Source organism: Phoxinus phoxinus (assembly GCF_949152265.1).
Source record: "Phoxinus phoxinus genome assembly, chromosome: 14".
Taxonomy (NCBI): Eukaryota; Metazoa; Chordata; class Actinopteri; order Cypriniformes; family Leuciscidae; genus Phoxinus; species Phoxinus phoxinus.
This window is the reverse complement of record NC_136889.1, coordinates 6,645,718-6,663,468: the sequence shown is the minus strand read 5'-3', so window position 1 is coordinate 6,663,468 and position 17,751 is coordinate 6,645,718. Positions and strand designations below refer to the sequence as shown.

The 17,751-nt window shown below is 37.3% G+C and overlaps 1 protein-coding gene across 5 annotated transcripts in view; it reads left to right on the top strand.

Annotated features, from left to right (window-relative positions):
* The first annotated feature begins 222 nt into the window (after positions 1-222).
* The window catches only part of gbf1 (golgi brefeldin A resistant guanine nucleotide exchange factor 1), a 194,582-nt gene continuing 177,053 nt past the window's right edge, over positions 223-17,751 (top strand). For all 5 annotated transcript variants that reach the window (XM_079636156.1, XM_079636155.1, XM_079636154.1 and 2 more), the window contains exons 1-3: positions 223-379; positions 4,611-4,713; positions 6,365-6,431. In XM_079636156.1, the coding sequence (XP_079492282.1) occupies positions 4,618-4,713; positions 6,365-6,431 (163 nt within the window). In that variant the 5' untranslated portion in view covers positions 223-379; positions 4,611-4,617. The remainder of the gene's footprint in view (positions 380-4,610; positions 4,714-6,364; positions 6,432-17,751) is intronic.

Genomic DNA, 17,751 nt, shown 5'->3' with positions numbered 1-17,751 from the left:
GTGACATCACCAAAGAGCCGCCCCATTTTAAACACGAACCCGAGAATAGTAATGTTACGACAATTATACATATTTTTTTAGGCTTTGAAATATATACACACGTAACTAGCCGTTTAAAAGTAAACTAATGATGTGTGATTGCTTCGAAATAACGACATAATCTATTTTAAATACACGGGAAGTAAGACTAGAGTAAGAAGACCATTGGCTAAAACAGCTGTCAGCTGACAGGAAGTATCAGGTTAGTGTGCGCCTACACCATTTCCACGTCAGTAAGTTTGCCTGTGGTGGAGATTACCTACCGGTGACAGAATATCTGTTTAGTGATATAACAGAAAAACAGCAGGGCATGACAACTCTACGTGGAACTGTCTAAAATGTAAGCCTTTATTCAACGCAGTCATTGCGGCATTATTACGTGTCTATACGCTTTTGGCAGCCTGCTAAACTAGTTAGCCAAACGAGTGGAAATGAATCTGAACGCCATTTTGGATTCGCTGCCACAGAGTCAACAGCAGTGTTTTCATGTTTTTCTGTTTTCTGACAGACGCGTTCACGCAGATAGAGACACAAGCTCTTGTAAAACAAAACGAGGTCTCATTCCACACGTTTATTTGTGCAGTTTAGCAGCAGTAGTCAGCATGACAAACCAATTGCTAGCTTGTTGACAGGTTGGTTGGATGCATCATCACCAGCTCTGTTGATTATTAATAAATCTTTGGTTTTTCTAATTCATAGTCAAATCTCAAAGTGGAAGATATATGCTCATATTGTGATAATTTGCATGTCGCTTAACACGGTGTACTTTGCTATTGACAAGCTTTGTTAGCAAGCTCGCTAAGCTTATTGGCCTACTGATCAATTCAGCTATAATCAATTCCCACTCCTCGTCAACCTTTGTAACTGTTACATCGTACAGCGCAGGGAGACAGACTGTTTGTTATCATAAGATGCAGTTAATACTAATACTGTTCAAGATAACGGACCTATTGCTGTGTGCCGGATGGCTGTCATGAAGATGTGCTATAGCATCATGATGCTGGTTGTTAGTAACTTACGTGGCCATCATCACTGAATGACCCGGGCCCTCTTGTAAAGAGCATTCAAGTTGTGTTTCTTTAGATGGGTTGATGTTTATGCTCAGAGTCAGATATTTGACTTTAGAGTTACATAACTTCTCTCATTATGCGTAGGTTCAGAGGTGGATTCTGTATGTGTTTACAGACATTGAGCTTAAATGCTCGTTAACCCTGTAAAAGCCATGTAAAGTTGTTGTTTTTTAGTATCATATTTGATGCATCAGGATTTAGTATCTCATGTGGTATGATATAAGAGAATATGAAACTCATTATGGAACCCTTTTTTTATTCAAAGACCCAAACTGAGCTAAAATATGCAATTTTGTGCAGTTGCTGATATTTATGACTAAATTCTGATGGCCTTGTAAATGTAAAACCAATGAGATTTTTATAACCATATAGAAGACTTCTTTCATAAAATGCAATATCCGACTTGACACTAGATAGCCTAATATTTAAAGGATTAGCCTAGTTCACTTTCAAAAAAATTTTTGCTGATAATTTACTCACCCCGATGTCATCCAACATATCCATGTCTTTCTTTCTTCAGTCGAAAAGAAATGAAGGTTTTTGAGGAAAACATTCCAGGATTTTTCTACACAGAATGGACTTCAATGGCAACCAAATATTCCAATGTTCAAAGAAGTTTCAAATGTCCGTCTCAATGCAGCTTAAAAGTCTCTACACGATCCCAGTCGAGAAATAAGGGTCTTATCTAGCGAAAACGAGTATAGGCTATAGCCTACTTTTTAACCACAAATGCCCGTCTTGTACCATCTCTGAGATGCGCCACGTATTAAGTCATCACGTTGGAAAGGTCCCTAGAATTTTTTTCAAACAAAGATGTCGGACAATTTGGAAGTTGGAGGAGAAAATGAGATGGAGTTTTTCACCCTTCCCTGCCTTTGTACACAGATAAATAACTTAGATGACGTGACGCGTGACCTTTCCAACGTCATGACGCAATGTGTGACGCATCTCAGAGATGGTATACGACGGGCATTTGTGGTTAAAAAGTATATAATTTTTTGTTTGTTGGTGAAAATAACCGATCGTTTTGCTGGATAAGACCCTTATTTCTCGACTGGGATTGTGTCGAGCATTTGAGGCTGCATTGAGACGGAGATATGAACCTTCTTTGAACATTGAAATATTTGGTTGCCATGGAAGTCCATTAAATGGAGAAAATCCTGTAATGTTTTCCTCAAAAACCTTAATTTCTTTTCGACTGAAAAAAGAAAGACATTGATATCTTGGATGACATGGGGGTGAGTAAATTATCAGGAATTTTTTATTTTGAAAGTGAACTAATCCTTGAAATGCTTAGTTTTATCACAAAGCTCTGTAGTTTTATTGTGGAGGGCAACACATGTAGCTAATGCAATACAATTATGATTGAGAGATGTACAAATAAATGTTTCTCAAAAGCCTAGTATTTTATACTCACATTTTAACATGACTTTTCAAAAAAAAAAAAGATGTTTGGATAATTTAGTAAACCTAAGCTGCTTCAGTGAAGTGTTCATCTTGAAATGTTATTACCAATGTAGAAGTTAGTCTTGTATTTACTTCATAAAAATCAGTAAAGATTTCATAACAAAAAGATGTGTAGGCCTAGCCTGGTTCTTCCAGACTCTTGTACATTTCATTTGTTCAGAAATTCTGGCCTCTCTCCATTGACAAGTGTTAACTTCCTTGAAGGCTCTGTTGAAGTTTAAAACTATTGGATCTACCCAGAGCCACTCTAGATCTGCCATAACCAATCGCTAGCCTAATGTTTGGTCGTGACGTATGACGACTCAAACTAGCATACAACCTCAACGTCATCGTTCTCAGCCACTCCTTCTGTTCGCTGATTGGACCGGTAAAAAATTGACTGGAGAAAACCCAAGAATACACCACAATCCCAGACCTAGTACTGAAGGAAAATTAAAATTGAACGGAAGTACGTTGGAGGGTGGAGCCAGGCTAGTGTAGGCCTATACCATGCCCTGAAGCTGGACATTTTTAGAGTCATACAAAGAGGTATTTTACTTGGGAAAAAAAAGATGACAGAAGGGATGTAGAAGTTTTTTTATAGCAGGTTTTTCAGTAAAATTCTGTTCATGTTTGCCAGTTCTCTTTCGTGGCTTAATTACACACACACACACACACACACACACACACACACGGGCTGCCCCTGCCCTGACTAAAGATTTGTCAAGTCAACTAGTAGACTGAGACTGCAGACAGCGCACCTTGTTATTTTTCTTTATTTTTACAAAAGCACAAAGCTTTGTTGTTATCGTGAGTGTACACAAATAAAAGTAGACACTTTACAGTTTCAAATGTAATCTTTTTCTTATCCATATGACCAAAAAACAACAGAGTAGGCTATTCTAAGTTCTGTCCGCTGTCATCACGAAAAAAATGATTGCACCAGGATTACATATTTATGCAGGTTAACTTGCTAACGTTAGGCTGCTACTTGCATGTCTCAAATGATAAGCCATAATTAGGTCCATTAATGATAGGCGAACGTTTGGATTTCTTCTGACATAATCGCCACAAGGTGTTATGATATATCTTAAAGGATTTGGTGCGCAACAGATCCTGAGCGTCATTGACAAATATCGAAAGAGAGAAATTTAAAAGCGAGTGCGTGTTCAAAAATGAATTCAATACCCCGCATATAGATGGCGTCTTTCTGATGCCCGCAAATTAGAGTACGTGGGCTTGCGAATTCAAGAGCGAATGTGAACTGTTATGTTATAGTCATTATAGAGTGATGCAGGGATGATGTCAAAACTCAGAGTAATTCACCGGTGGTTCCCTCGAGATTTTCCTATGGGATTCTAAAAGTTTTTTTTTCAATTTGATTAAAATAAGGTCTGTGTGTTAAACGTAACTTGACGGTACTTGAACATTTTGCTATGCAGCATCAACTGCACTCGTTCACATCAAACATTCTTATCTATGTACTTATATCAAGGTGACCACTGGTGAATTAGTACTTCTGGGTTTTGACGTCATCCCTGCACCACTCTGTTGTGAATCCCATAATACCATGGGTTTATGTTTAAACCTACCAGAACATGAGCCAAACATTTGTCTTTCTGCATAAACTAGTAGATAATTTTTTTTATATATTAAATATATTTTTTATATAAGATATATTGGAACTAGCCTACTTTCTGAAGTTTCTATAGGCTAGTACGTTTGCTTGGTCATACAGAGCCTCTTTGATCCTCAAAGTTGTATAGTCTGATTTATAATTTTTTTTTTTTTTTTTTGGAGACATATTCAAAAATGTTGTGATTTCTGTGCTGCATTTCTTGCCCCCACAAACACTATCTGGCATAATGAAGTCTGAGCTGGTCTGCTGCTTTACACAGAGATTACCGCTAGCTTAAGCTCTGGTCTAGAATCGCTGGTCTAGTTGAGCTGTCTGACTAAGATGATCACATATAATGTGTCTCTCTCTGATATCAGTAAAATATGTATTTTTGAGATTATTACTTGTGTGTAATTGCATCTCTAATTGCACTCTAGATTCACTATGGTGGACAAGAATATATACATCGTTCAAGGGGAGATTTCTGTTGTTGTTTCTGCTATCAAGAGGAACTCTAGATGGAGTACCCATACTCCATTGGTAAGTGATCCAGTTTAGATTTATTTTATGAACATTTTAATTATCTGAAATGTAGGGCCTGATGTTCCATTATAGATATTTGAAGTGATATTTAGCCTGACCATATACTGATCTTAGTCACTCCGTCTATGGTGATTTGTAATATATCAAATCTGTTGTTATGAGGACACAATTAATGGCCATATGTTTCTCAAAATTCTTAAATATTTAAGTTATTGGGATAGTAAAGTTATTGTTGAAATTGATAAGGTGATAAATATTTTCATGTGATAGGCTAGCTGGTAACATAATTCTATAGCTTTGTCTAAAATAATGAAAAACATTACAATCAGTTGTTTGAATGCTAAAAGTGAGTTTATGCATCAATTCACATTTATTTGTATAGTACTTTTCACAATACATATCGTTTCAAAGCATCTTTATAGATAATTCATGTCTACATTACAATTTGTGATCTGTTATCAGAGGTGACTGTGTCCAAGTTATATATTTCAGAAATGTACATATGCAAATCACGCTGTTAGCTAACAATGTATTACAGTAATTTAATGTATTAATTGAAGGCAGAAACAATGAGCTCATTGAAGTAAAGAATACATGTTGTTGTTAACAAATGATAAGGATATATAGAATGTTTTTGGTACATGGTGTATCATACCATTTAAATGTACTGCATGAAAACTAGATAGCCTATTCATTTTGAGATGTGCTAAAGATTACATTTAACAGTGTTATGTTAAATGTTTATTAAAGGTGCTTTCACACCTGGTTCTATTGCCTGTTCCGAAGCCGAGTTTGATCGCTCCCCCTGCCCCCGCTGGACTGTGTTCAGATAATATTATTTGGGTCCGAACTGCAATGTGTTTGCGTCATTTAAGCAGCAGCTGTTTACCCCATTGCTTAATGACAGTGCAGGAGATGGCGGCAATATGCAAATGCATAGCGTTGCTAACCTCGGTCGGTTTAATATTTTTATTTTTGAAACCTTGGTTTTGTTTCAAAGCTTCAGTATGTAACGAAGGCGAGCAGAAATTAAATATGAAGCTTTCTGCTTGCAGTGTGTCAGTCACGCTCGTCTGGAAAGTGAGTGAAACACAAACACATTTTTATCAAATCATACGTCATTAATAGCGGTTCACTTCTTTTATTTAGTGCGATTGCGTTCATATCAGCAGCAAACTGTACCAGAGTTCACATAAACTGTACCCCAGACCACCCTTTTTAAGCGGACTCTGGTACTGTTCGCGAGTGTGCACTGCACCAGAGTTCGGAAAACAGCGTTCACATCATCCAAACGAACCGAACTCTAATGTCAATCAAACCCGGGTACACAACAAAAGTCCTAGTGTGAAAGCACCCTAAGAAGAAGTTTAAGTGAGTGTTAAATTTTGGCAAAAGAAAATGTCATCGTAATAATAACAATAATAGGAGACATTTGCATTCAGAGTTAAATATCCAATATCAACCCATATAGAATATCATATCACCAATCAATGAAAAATCTCTAATATTGGTTAATAACTGATAAGGTATCCATACATCATGCATGCATCCCATATTTAAATAACATATCAAATGATATTGTTAGTGAAATCATAATATGCCAAGTTGCTAACTAGAATGCTAAAATGATTTTCTCATTCTTTGACAGGATGAAGAACAGGACCCACTACTCAACAGCTTCAGCCACTTGAAAGACACCCTCAATAACATAAAAGGTTAGACTTGATCAAACTCCGGATTGCAGTAAATGAGTAATTAACTAAGATGGTTTCTGAAAAAGGTGTCTGGACAGTTTTCTGTCAGTAGTCAGTTTATCCAGCTTCTTAATTTTGTAACATTAGCTGTTAAAATGCCCTTCTCCCTCTAAATCCTAATAATACAGGTTTTAAACACAAGCATTCTGCCACAGCACCATTTTTTCGTTTCCTTTATTTAAGACTAGACTGAACCACGCCAGACGGGATCAAACTAAACGGACTAATTTATCATTCGCCAAAGTGCTTCTTTCCTGCTACAGAACGAAAGCATATTTAATCAGGTGTATGCTAAATTTCCTTTGAGAGAAGGCATGGCCTTTTCAAATCAGTCAATATTATCTTTCTCAATGTCTGATTATTGGGCTTTTACGCCACCTTATAATTTTTGGGGTCCCATGGAAACTATGTCAGTGTTTGTTCATTTAGTTATCCAAATACCTCTTAATGAATAGGACAGCTACGGTAAATGTTATGCTATGTTTTTATGCAATTGTTCCTCTGTTCAAAAAGAAATGAAAATTCTTTCTTACTGTGATGCTCTGTTGTGGTATTGTTATGTTACAACACTTATAGACTTAGATGAAAATTGCTGCTATTTAACTGTCATAATCTCCTTATGACATGAAAAGCTGAAAGCTGATTGAAGAAGGCACCGGTAGTACCTATAACTTTTTATTTCCACAATTCCACTAATGTATTTTACTATAAAGTGCTCACTTATGTCCACAACAGTGACATCTATGGCTTGTTTACATAATTACACTAGAATCTTAAGAGCTTTTGTGTTCAAGTAACATTAGTGTAACTTTAATGAGTGTGATGACTGATTAAAACAAGCCCTTTAGACTGTCTTTTAGGTAAGAGGGCACAAACTACCTTTGGTTGCTAAAAGTCCTGCTTGAGCATGCCAGCCTGATTCATCATAGTGAATTTCTGTGTATTAATGGAGGGGTGTGAGTTGATGAGATGTGCAACAGCTCTCTACTCTGTCTGCATGTCGTCATGCCTCTGTAATGGAAGCCCTGGACAGGGAGTCCTCTCTCTGGAGAATACTTCTGCTCTGAGATGGACAGGAGCGGCTGTGTCTGGACCCAGGCAGAAATCTACCAAACTCCCCCTCTGACCCACAGCAAAGGCCTTGTTAGTTCTCTCGCGTTGTTGAGCAAGTGTTGACTTTCATTCACCTACTTTATAGTGAATAGAATGGGTGATGTTAGCTTGTTTTCCAAGCCTAGGTACACTACCGTTTAAAGTTTGGGGTATGTAGTATTTGTAGTGCTCAAGGCTGCATTTATTTGATCAAAAATACAGTAATAACAGTAATATTGTGAAATATTATTACAATTTAAAGTAATAGTTTTCTGTTTTAATAGATTTTAAAATATATAATTTATTCCTGTGATGGCAAAGCTTAATTTTGATCAGTCTTCAGTGTCACATGATCCTTCAGAAATCATTGTAGTATGTTGGTTAATTTAATGCATCCTTGCTGAATACACATCTTAATTTCTTTAAGAAAAAAAATTCTTGCTCACCCCAAACTTTTGAACAGTATTGTAAGATGCAAATTAATGAGTGTAGTTATTTCTGGAAGAATCAAACAAGTGGCGGTCAGTTATGCCCATCATTTGATCACTAAAAATCTTGAAAGGTATAAGCAAATAACCAGCCTTTTTTTCACTGATTGCCTTGTTTTACTAATTGTCTCTTAACAATAGATCTAAAACCGTAAGCACTTAGTGAGAAGTGCACAAATATTGCTCAATTTCAAGATTTCAAGCCTTTTCAAGAATGATCCAATAGGTTGAATGAGGTCTGGTCATATGTTGCCAGTATTTTGGCTCAGTGTACTGTGAATTAAATGTATATATGTATCTCTTAATAGGCCAGCTGTCTTCTTAATGAAAGCCTATAATTCCATTCACATTGTGGCCATTTTATCTCAGCCAACAACAAAAGATACCGCCAAAGGAAATGTGGATTAGCTCCAAAGGTTTACTAGCCACTTTCACTGACTTGATAAAGGTTTCATTCTCCTTCCTCTGCACCAGCCGTTTGATTGGCAGGCACATGTGCCGTATGGCGGCAGAATGCAGCTGGAAGTATATCATCTGCAGTTTAGGTTGGGTAAATATAGCAGGGAGACTTGTCAACCCGAGAGATAGATTGTTCTGGGAAAGGAAGTGTTGTCTCTCCCTCCACAAAAAAAGTGTTCTCGTCTTGAATGAGGCCGTTTTTGTATTTGTGAAACAAAGAGTTTCCAGTCCTGAGTTTAGTACATCAGAAACATGTGTTGGTACTTAAGCTACCTCACCTAATATGTACACTACACTTGATTTCAAGCAGTGTTTGTGGTAGGCCAGTTTTAAGGTCAGATGTGCTGGACAAGACAAAAAAGTTTGCATATTGTGAAGTGTGCAACCACCCACAAATTGGATTTGCATGTTGGCAAAATTCTTTAAGGAGCAGATTAAATAGAAATTGACCTATTTCAACCGATATTTAGGTTACATATTGTTATAGATACCATAAGTACCCTACTTTTTTTTTGACTGACATACTGAAGTCACCGCTGAGTTTTCGATTTGTCTTTTGTCTTGGAATCTCAAGCATGAAGCTGGTGACAGCAATGATCTATTTCATCTGGTGTTATTTGCACAAGACTCTTGGAGTGAGCTGCGCTTAGTTGCTGATAAGCATGCCCAGACCGAATCTGCAGACTTTTGCATTTTCTGTCTTGATTTGAGGGAAAGTTATATGGAATGATTTTAGCTGTTTTTAGAATGTGTTAAAGGGACATGACACTCAAAAATCGGACTAACTTTATTCTGTGGAAAAGAAGATAATGGTTGCCTTGTTCCATAGAAAAAAAAGTCATGCAGGTTTGTAGCGACATGAGGATAAGTAAATGAGAATGTTCTCTTTAAGAAAAGTCGAAAGCATTTTGCTTTAAGTTTTAATTTAAAATGGATAGTTATAATTGCCTCTAGGAATAATATTTACATTTTTGCCAATTTATAAAAAAAACGTAAAGTACTATAGTCCTCTGTTGGCAGCAGAAGCCAGTCAGATGTTCTTGTTAATCCGGAATCCCTCTGGAATTACAAACAAGCAATTTGGGGTGACACATGGATGTCAGTGCATTCTGGGGTTTGTGCTCTTAGACTGTCCGGTTTTGAAATCCACAAACACACTGGTATTGGAGAAATGAGCTTTAGATCTTGTGTAGCTTGGTGGACAACTGCTCTATGAATCTATTGGGTTTGTAAGGGAGATATTCTAGCTATGAAACATTGGCTGTTTAACATCAAATTGAGAACTAGGATTCAGTATGAGGTCAGGTAATTCTGTGGGATGTTTTTCATATCCTCTCTACATCGAATAGCGTACCATTGAGGCAAATAGGAAGGAAAGGAAACGACTGTTGGAATGAAGATGTCTCACCTTCTCATAGTATTCCCTTTTTATACACTAGTCAGCCCAAGCTTTAGTCCTTTAGAGCTTTGAATCTTCCTCCAACCCTCCTCCCCCCTCCCTTCGCGTCAAAGGTCAGGTTTTTGACAAGTCTGTAGAGAAAGCCGACAGACTAAATCCTCTCATTTTTATTCATACAAATACAGGTTTAAAGACGCCACCTGGTAGATCCAATTCCAGAGCTTTGTTTGACTGACAACTCTCTCACTTACCCTGTACCCCTAGCATTTCCTCTCGTTTGGTTTTCAGGTACTAAAGAAACTCCTCTAATAGGTCAGACCACACCATCCGATGATTGGATGTCGACTGAGTTTTGTAGTAAACATTACAGTGATACTTTGATCGCTGGTTCTTTTCAGGCACTTTCTGTAATCTCTTCATCTCCTGACCTGAACAATGGCCTGTGGAGGAATCCTTTGACTGTGTCTTCTTGATTAAGAAATGTGCAATGCCTCTGACAGGCCTAGAGTACAGTATTTGCTAGTTCTTGTCTCCATATATATGTATATTTGAAACTACACTTGACATTTCATACTACACATATCATGTTAAGTCATTTTATTTGGATGGTTGTGAGCTTTCCCCCCAAGGTTGCTAAGCAATTTGGGACAAACTGGATCAGTAGCAGTAAATTATTGTTTGCTTAAAAAAATGCTTTTTTCTTTTAGCATTATGATATTGTTTTTATGACCGGGGATAAACAGCCACTTTAAGAATGTATCTTAAGAACTAATTTTTTTATTACGCCTTTGCTAATGGCTTGTTGGTCGTCTTTTCAGATTCAAATGAGACGCTCTACCTTTTTACCCACCTTTAAAAAAGTTTTGAAGTGTAGTCTAAGCAGTTTATGCAACTGGCTGCTGGTGTCCTCTGTTTCAGTCTTTACACACACACATGTATAGTGAACTATAGCTCAAGGTCAAGTGTGAGCTGTCTCAGGCCAACAGCTGTGCCTGTGCTGGCGTCCCAACCAGGGTTTCTCCTGGGGCACGTGGGAATATCCTGCTCCTTTGAGGCCCTCTGGACTCTCTGCCATTTAATATGTGCTTGTATATCATACCTACATGATCTGCAAGAATGTGATCTGTCAAACAAACAGAAACGAGCATAGTCATAAGTCTGATCAGACCGACACAAATGCAAATGTGTTTACTTATGATGGCAAATGGAGCAAATAAATTCCCTTTGCCCTTCAAGGGAAGTGAGGGGAAAAAACATGAGGGTCTGCCACTCATGTCCTTGGTAACTGAGATGGCAAACAAATAGAAAGTAGAGAGTGAGTGTTCTCAATATGAATGTGATGAATGCTCCTGCAGGGAAGTCACTTGGGGTTTAAAGTTACTGAATAGACAGAAAGAATAGTTATGACTTACAGGACAGATATTAGGAAATAATTTTATCGCTTTATTTCTTTACACCATGCTTTGCTTTTTCAATTGATTGTAATGTTCTGCTTGAGCTTTTGTTCCAAAAGCTCCATATTTGTCTCATTTTTAAAATGGAAGTTGCCACTTCCCTATTTTGTGATGTACATCCGAGTGAAACCACTTAATGAATAATAAAAAAATGTAGGATGGGAGGACTTGGTTTTGTCCATTGGCAATTGATTGCATCATTGGATGGTTGTGGTTTGCTATTCCTGTGATGTCATGTTAGTGACCGGTTTCCCCGCCCTTGCGCCAGTAAACGCATCATCAGAGAAGAAATGTCACTGCAAGTGGGAGGGGATGTTTGCTTTGATTAAAGATTACATGATTTAAAATTAAATAAGGATGTGCACAGACAAATCAAATACTGCAAGATTCCATAAAATAAGAATTGTCAAATTTGATTTCATGGTGAAGTTGTGGACACAGGTAGTTTAAGGAAGTAGGCTAATTAAAGCTGTAAAATGCTACTTTTGCATTCATCTTACCATTGTGGGACATTTCTCAGTGGTATTTTACTCAAGACGTGTTCTTGCATTTCAGAGTAGTCCATGTATTCCATGAAACAAAAAATGCTATTAGTTAATTGAAGCAGCAATAAATATTGATGCAAATATATATACTGTAGTGTAAGATGATAATCTAGTCAACTTCACTGAATTCAGCATGAGGGATAGGTCACGATGGTTGGCTAGTCGACTAGTCCTACAACAACCAGTCCTATAGTTAAAACGATGTGCCACAGATGGTCACATTTTGTCTTGGATCTGACGAATTGACAGTAATTGTTCACTAGAGCGGACTTGATATTTGCCTTGTGCTGACTGACATTGCACCATTTTGTGAAACATACGTAATGTCCAAACTACTATCATTAACCTTTAATGCTAAGCTGAATGTTTAAAGGTAGGGTTACTGTCCGATGTGAATGTCAAAGAGATGAGATAGGAGCCTAACCTGTTGAATAGCGAGAGGTTCACTTGAAGGAATTTACAACTGCTGTCCCCTGAGGAGGGAGGCCTTCTTCCATTACGCCCAATCTGCTGTCCTAGGTTTCCATCACAAAACAATTCCATGTCCCTGGATCCTCTTTGGCCTTTCTCGCCTTAATGAGAGATAAGAAGAGAATAGGCTACTTTCTACTACTACTTTCTACTTTTCTTTTAACCTTGTAACTGATACCGCACATTGCTAATTTCTTTGATTTTGTTGACAAGTCTACATTTTCATGAGTAAATATTTTTTTATTATTACTATCCACTTTGATAAATTGAGAAAACTTGGGGTTAATTTCCCCAAAAAGTGCTAACATTGTGTTAACATTGCTAACACGGTTTCATCATCTTGATCATTGGCTTAAGCAATTGCATAAGTTTGCATCTGACCAGTAGGCCTTAATCATGAAACTTTCATAAATATGAGCAAATTCTGAGTATTTTGCATGTAACATTGACCATCCCATAAATTCTTCCACATTCACAAATGCTTAATACACCTTAGATTTGATTATTACACGCATGTATGTTAATGTATTCCAATTATTCGTATAAAGGGTGCTTATGCATGCTCATTCACAATTTGCATAATCCCTGCCCATGAATTAGGTGTGCAGGAATGCGGTGGGATCTTCTGGACTCTTTTCTCAGGTTTGGCTCCATATTGCATAAATGCAAAAGAGACTCGTTAGCCATATGCCTCACAAAAATTATTAATGTGTTTAGCTTCCAGACAAATACTACTGGTAATAATATAACTTTTTCCACACTTAACTAATTGGTTAACTAATTAATTTTATTATATATTAATATGGTAAGTAGCATTATCAAAATGCTTTGTCATTGGTTTGCCTACAAAAACTAAATGTTTGGATGAGTTACGCACCATTTATGCATGTTGGGAGAAGGTGTAAAACCTTTTTTTCACACCAACTAACATTTTGAGAATGCAAACACTTTCATAAATCCCAAAAACTATGTCGGAACAGCTTTGCAAATGTTTTACACACAGTTATTTCACTAATGTGGCCCAATGAGAAACGGGGAAGCAATGTTATGTTAATGTAACTTGTCTGGAAACAAAGTGTTAATTTTGCAATTTGGTACTGTTATCTAGAAGCACCAGGGAAAAATATATTTTGGTTGTAACGCATTACATTACACATTACCCCTCCCCCATTTCATTTTGTTGCATGCGCTTTGCATGAAATGTCGTTTGCGTATAACATACTGTTTTGTAGCTAAAGCACTTGGGCTTGAATAATGAAATGCATTGCTTGAAGTCGCGCAGATGCTTTGCCGAAGGTGTGTTGAAGTGTTACTTTAGCTCTGTAAATCCACAGTACATGCTTCATATGCAAGTCATCCGTCCCTGTGGTAAGTTTAACACCCACAGCATTGTACTGGTGTCACTCGGGGTGGCAGTGCGCTCATCATGGCCTCTGTCCCGCTGTAATAAAACGCTCCATAAGTTGTGATGATGGATGCTTGTCTCCTCTTTGCCAAGCAGCAACCGAGCACTGGTTAGTAGCTGTAAATCTGGCCAGTTAACAGTGCTCTAACCGAGGACTGACAGTCAGGGCTTAGGCCCGGTGTTAGGTGGGGATGCAACTGTTGTCCTGTTTCAGAGCCTCTCAACAATGTGCTGAGTGCACGGAGGGGCCCAGCTCACAACTATTAATCATGCTCTGTGCTATGAAAGGCTTACGGTGCAGGGGTATGTGTGTATGGAGGAGTTGGAGGTGCCATTGGTGGGACAGTGATGTTGACAGGAACAGAGGACAAGAAGATGGAGCGCAACAAGACGGCTGACTCCATGCAGCTCCACACCTCCATCCTAAACATCTTACCCCACCAACTCGTACTTTAAAAGGCATGTGAGCAGCAAGGTTAAAACAATTATAGGGGCCAGAGAAATTAAATTAAATAAGTTCTCCTCTGTCCTTTTCTAGCTTCCTTACAGTGTGTTTTAGGTTCAAATCTATGATTGGGAGGTTTTCGTTATACAATATAAATTTTATGCACAGTATGTCAGTACCGTATCTTATCAGCCAATGTAAGTTACCGTATTTATTTATTCAGTTTATTTTTTATTTTTGCAGTTTACCAGAATTGATTAAAATGTAATTTTAATTATTTAATTATTTAATTTGCATGCTCAAATAATTTTTATCATCTAACTTTCACTTAATCTTTAAAAACACTAATTTAGATTTAGAACACTAATTTAGAAAAGTACTTGCTTATCTTATCATTATCAGCTAGATTTTTAATATCAGTCTATCCATGTTTTGAATTATGTAAAAGTAATCTCTCCATATATATAAAATAAATAAAAACCAGGACAACATTGATAATGACCATTGTTTTTGTTTTTCAAATGAATGAATCTGATTAGCAAATCGGTATATTATAATTATTTCTGAAGTACTGATGAATGCAGTAATGATTCTGAAAATTCAGCTTTGCCATCACAGGAATAAATTACATTTGTAAAATTTATTAAAATAGAAAACGGTTATTATAATAATGTTTCACAATATTACAGATTTTATTGTATTTTTGATTAAATAAATGCATCTTGATGAGCATAACACAGTGTCCTAACCAGACGTGATGCGATAAGATTCCAGCAACAAGCCGTTTGTCTGTCCACACCAGATACATCTACGAAACGCAACACAATCAATCAAATAACACAGCCAATCAGAAGAATGTGTGGGTGGAGTCTCTGCAAGCACACTGCACCCAATATAACCACAGAATCAAGTTCATAAATGTTGCACCATTTTAATATTAACTTTTAAAAATACATGACTGAAACATGCATACACTTGGTTGTTCACATTGAGTTCCTTTATTTTCATGATCTGAGGTGAATTCTCCATTGATGATTCCCGTATGGCTATAAAGGTCATGTAAAATGACATTCAAACTCATGTTACATTATTTTACATGAAATAAAGCACATAATCAGTACCTGAGATTATCATTGTCATATTTATATTTGTTCCAGCTCCGACATTGCAGAATTAGAAACCGTTTCTAAAATAGAATCCGCTGTCGCTCGTCGCATATCTCCGTCGTGGCTGGTTAGGACACTGTAAGAGACTTGCATAAAATGTAAAATCGTTACTGACCCCAAACTGAATGGTGCTGTATTTAGAACACACCTGGAGCAATAGACAAAAAAGAACAGCGATGGTCATGTAATCAAAGTATTTAAATGGGATTCATGCAGCTACTTTTTATTTGCAAAGACACAGTCCACCCTGGAGAATCATAGTCATTTAATTATTTGAATGTAGCATGTTATCAACAAAACCATTTTGTTCCGCCCATTTGTCTAATTCCGTGCTTCATTGATAGATCCTGCCGTCACCTAAACATACTGTTGTTCTACATGTCACTGAAGAAAAATTGATTTGTACTCAAGGCTCTCAAAATAGTCAAGCTCCTTCTGTAGAGAGTGGCGAAGACATGCAAATTGACTCAAGTTACACTGGCAGCTTTTGTTGTGAGGTCTGCAGTAATCCCTCATCAGCACAGCAGATGATGATTAGCAAACAAGACTGCTTAATTACTTTCTGCCTTCTGAATTAATATTACTCTCATGCAAACAGACGTTCTGCTGATTTGAAAGCACTGTTTGTATGCAGCATTAAATGTCCTTCAAACTGGCTTTGAGGCATGATGGGGAGTTTTCTTCAGTGAAATGAAAGACAACATTTTCCTCAAAGAAAATGACGATTTTGACCATTGCAATTTTTATTCTCATTACTAGAATGCAGTTTTGTTACAGGTTGCCTTCCTAATGTGAGATGTCATCTGTAATTGGCATGAAGGATTGAGTGTTTTTGGATGGGTTCTTTAATGTTCTGTTAAGCATATTCTTATGAGGTGGTAATTGGTCCAGGGTTGAGAGACTTGTGCTAGACGCCTGCTCGCTCTGTTACCGCTGAAGGAGAGGGCACTGGCCCCCAATAACTCCACATTGAGAGCCGAAGACATTCTAAAACTGAGGGGTATTAAGGTGGGTTTTGGGCCATTTCAACACCTCTGCCTTCGTCCCGCAAACCCTTTGTGTGGTGACATGTTGACGGGACAGTCTGCATTTCCAGGACTTACAAAATGACCAGGTATCTGCAGTTTCTGCAAGTGCCATGTGCTAGTTTTTGATGTGCAAATCGTACCGTTGCTATGTTTAACCAACAGGAGGCCGGGTCAAATTTAGCAACGGCTGGGTGGCTCAATTGTGTTTTTTTATGGGTTGTTTTTATCAGCTGTATTGCTGGTGTGTCCTGCCAGTGTGGTTTCACATCTGATCAATCATTTTGGAGAAAGCTTATTTGTCATAACCGAGAATGTCCATCAGAAATGCTTTTGTATCCTCTTGAATCCTAGTAAACCAGTAAGGTGCCAAGTTAAGACTAAGAGGATTAAACCATTTGTTTGTTGTTGTTTGTTTTTTATTGTCTGTCTTTGAGTCAAGTCAAAAATTAGATGGCTGCTCTAAACTAATTAAAAGGTTCTCATTCATTTTAAATTCATCTAAATTATTGAAATCTAGAAAATCTAGCATTTCAAATCTCTGTCCTAGCATTTTTCAATTATCTCTTAACAATTCATAATAATTATTAAAGAATGGGTCTTCAATTTGCTTTATAATGCAAAAAGAAAAAAAATAAGTTATGGAAATAAAATAAAGGTATTTAAATGGATACTACTACATGTCATAATATATACTGTTTAAAAGTTTTGGGTCAGTGAGAAATGACTTTTTAGGTGTTCAAGCACGAAGTGCTGAAAACCTATTGTAATTGTACTGATTTTTATTATTATTATTATTCTCCTGTAAAACGCATCGTGCAGCCCAAACCGTAAGAGCTAGAGACTTGAAACTTTGCCAAATGGTAGTACAAAAATCGAGGAGAGGTTATCAAATTATGAGCCAGATTGGCCCATAGGTGGCGCTATAGCAACCAATTGCGCGAAAGTGGTCATAACTCCTAGACCGTATGTCGCAGACTCAAGTGTCTTATATCATTGGAAAGCTGGTCACCTGGAGAACAAAACGTATATCTCCGATTTTTTTTCCGTCATGATAGATTTTCCGCCATTTTGAATTTTGTCAAAAACCTACTTTTGCGTACTAGTCCCTGGTTTTTTGCCCGATCGGAACCAAACCAGTTCAGAAATGTTCTCTGGAGTCTGATGATCAAGAATCATCGAAAAAAAGTTGAATTTTCAAATCGGGGTCGCTAGGGGGCGCTAAATGAACATTGTGGGAGGAGCCTATTTTACTAAAATGCCTATAATTCGAGAAGTAAATGTGATTTCTTCACCAAACTTGGTACACATGTGTAAGGCGTCAATTTGAGG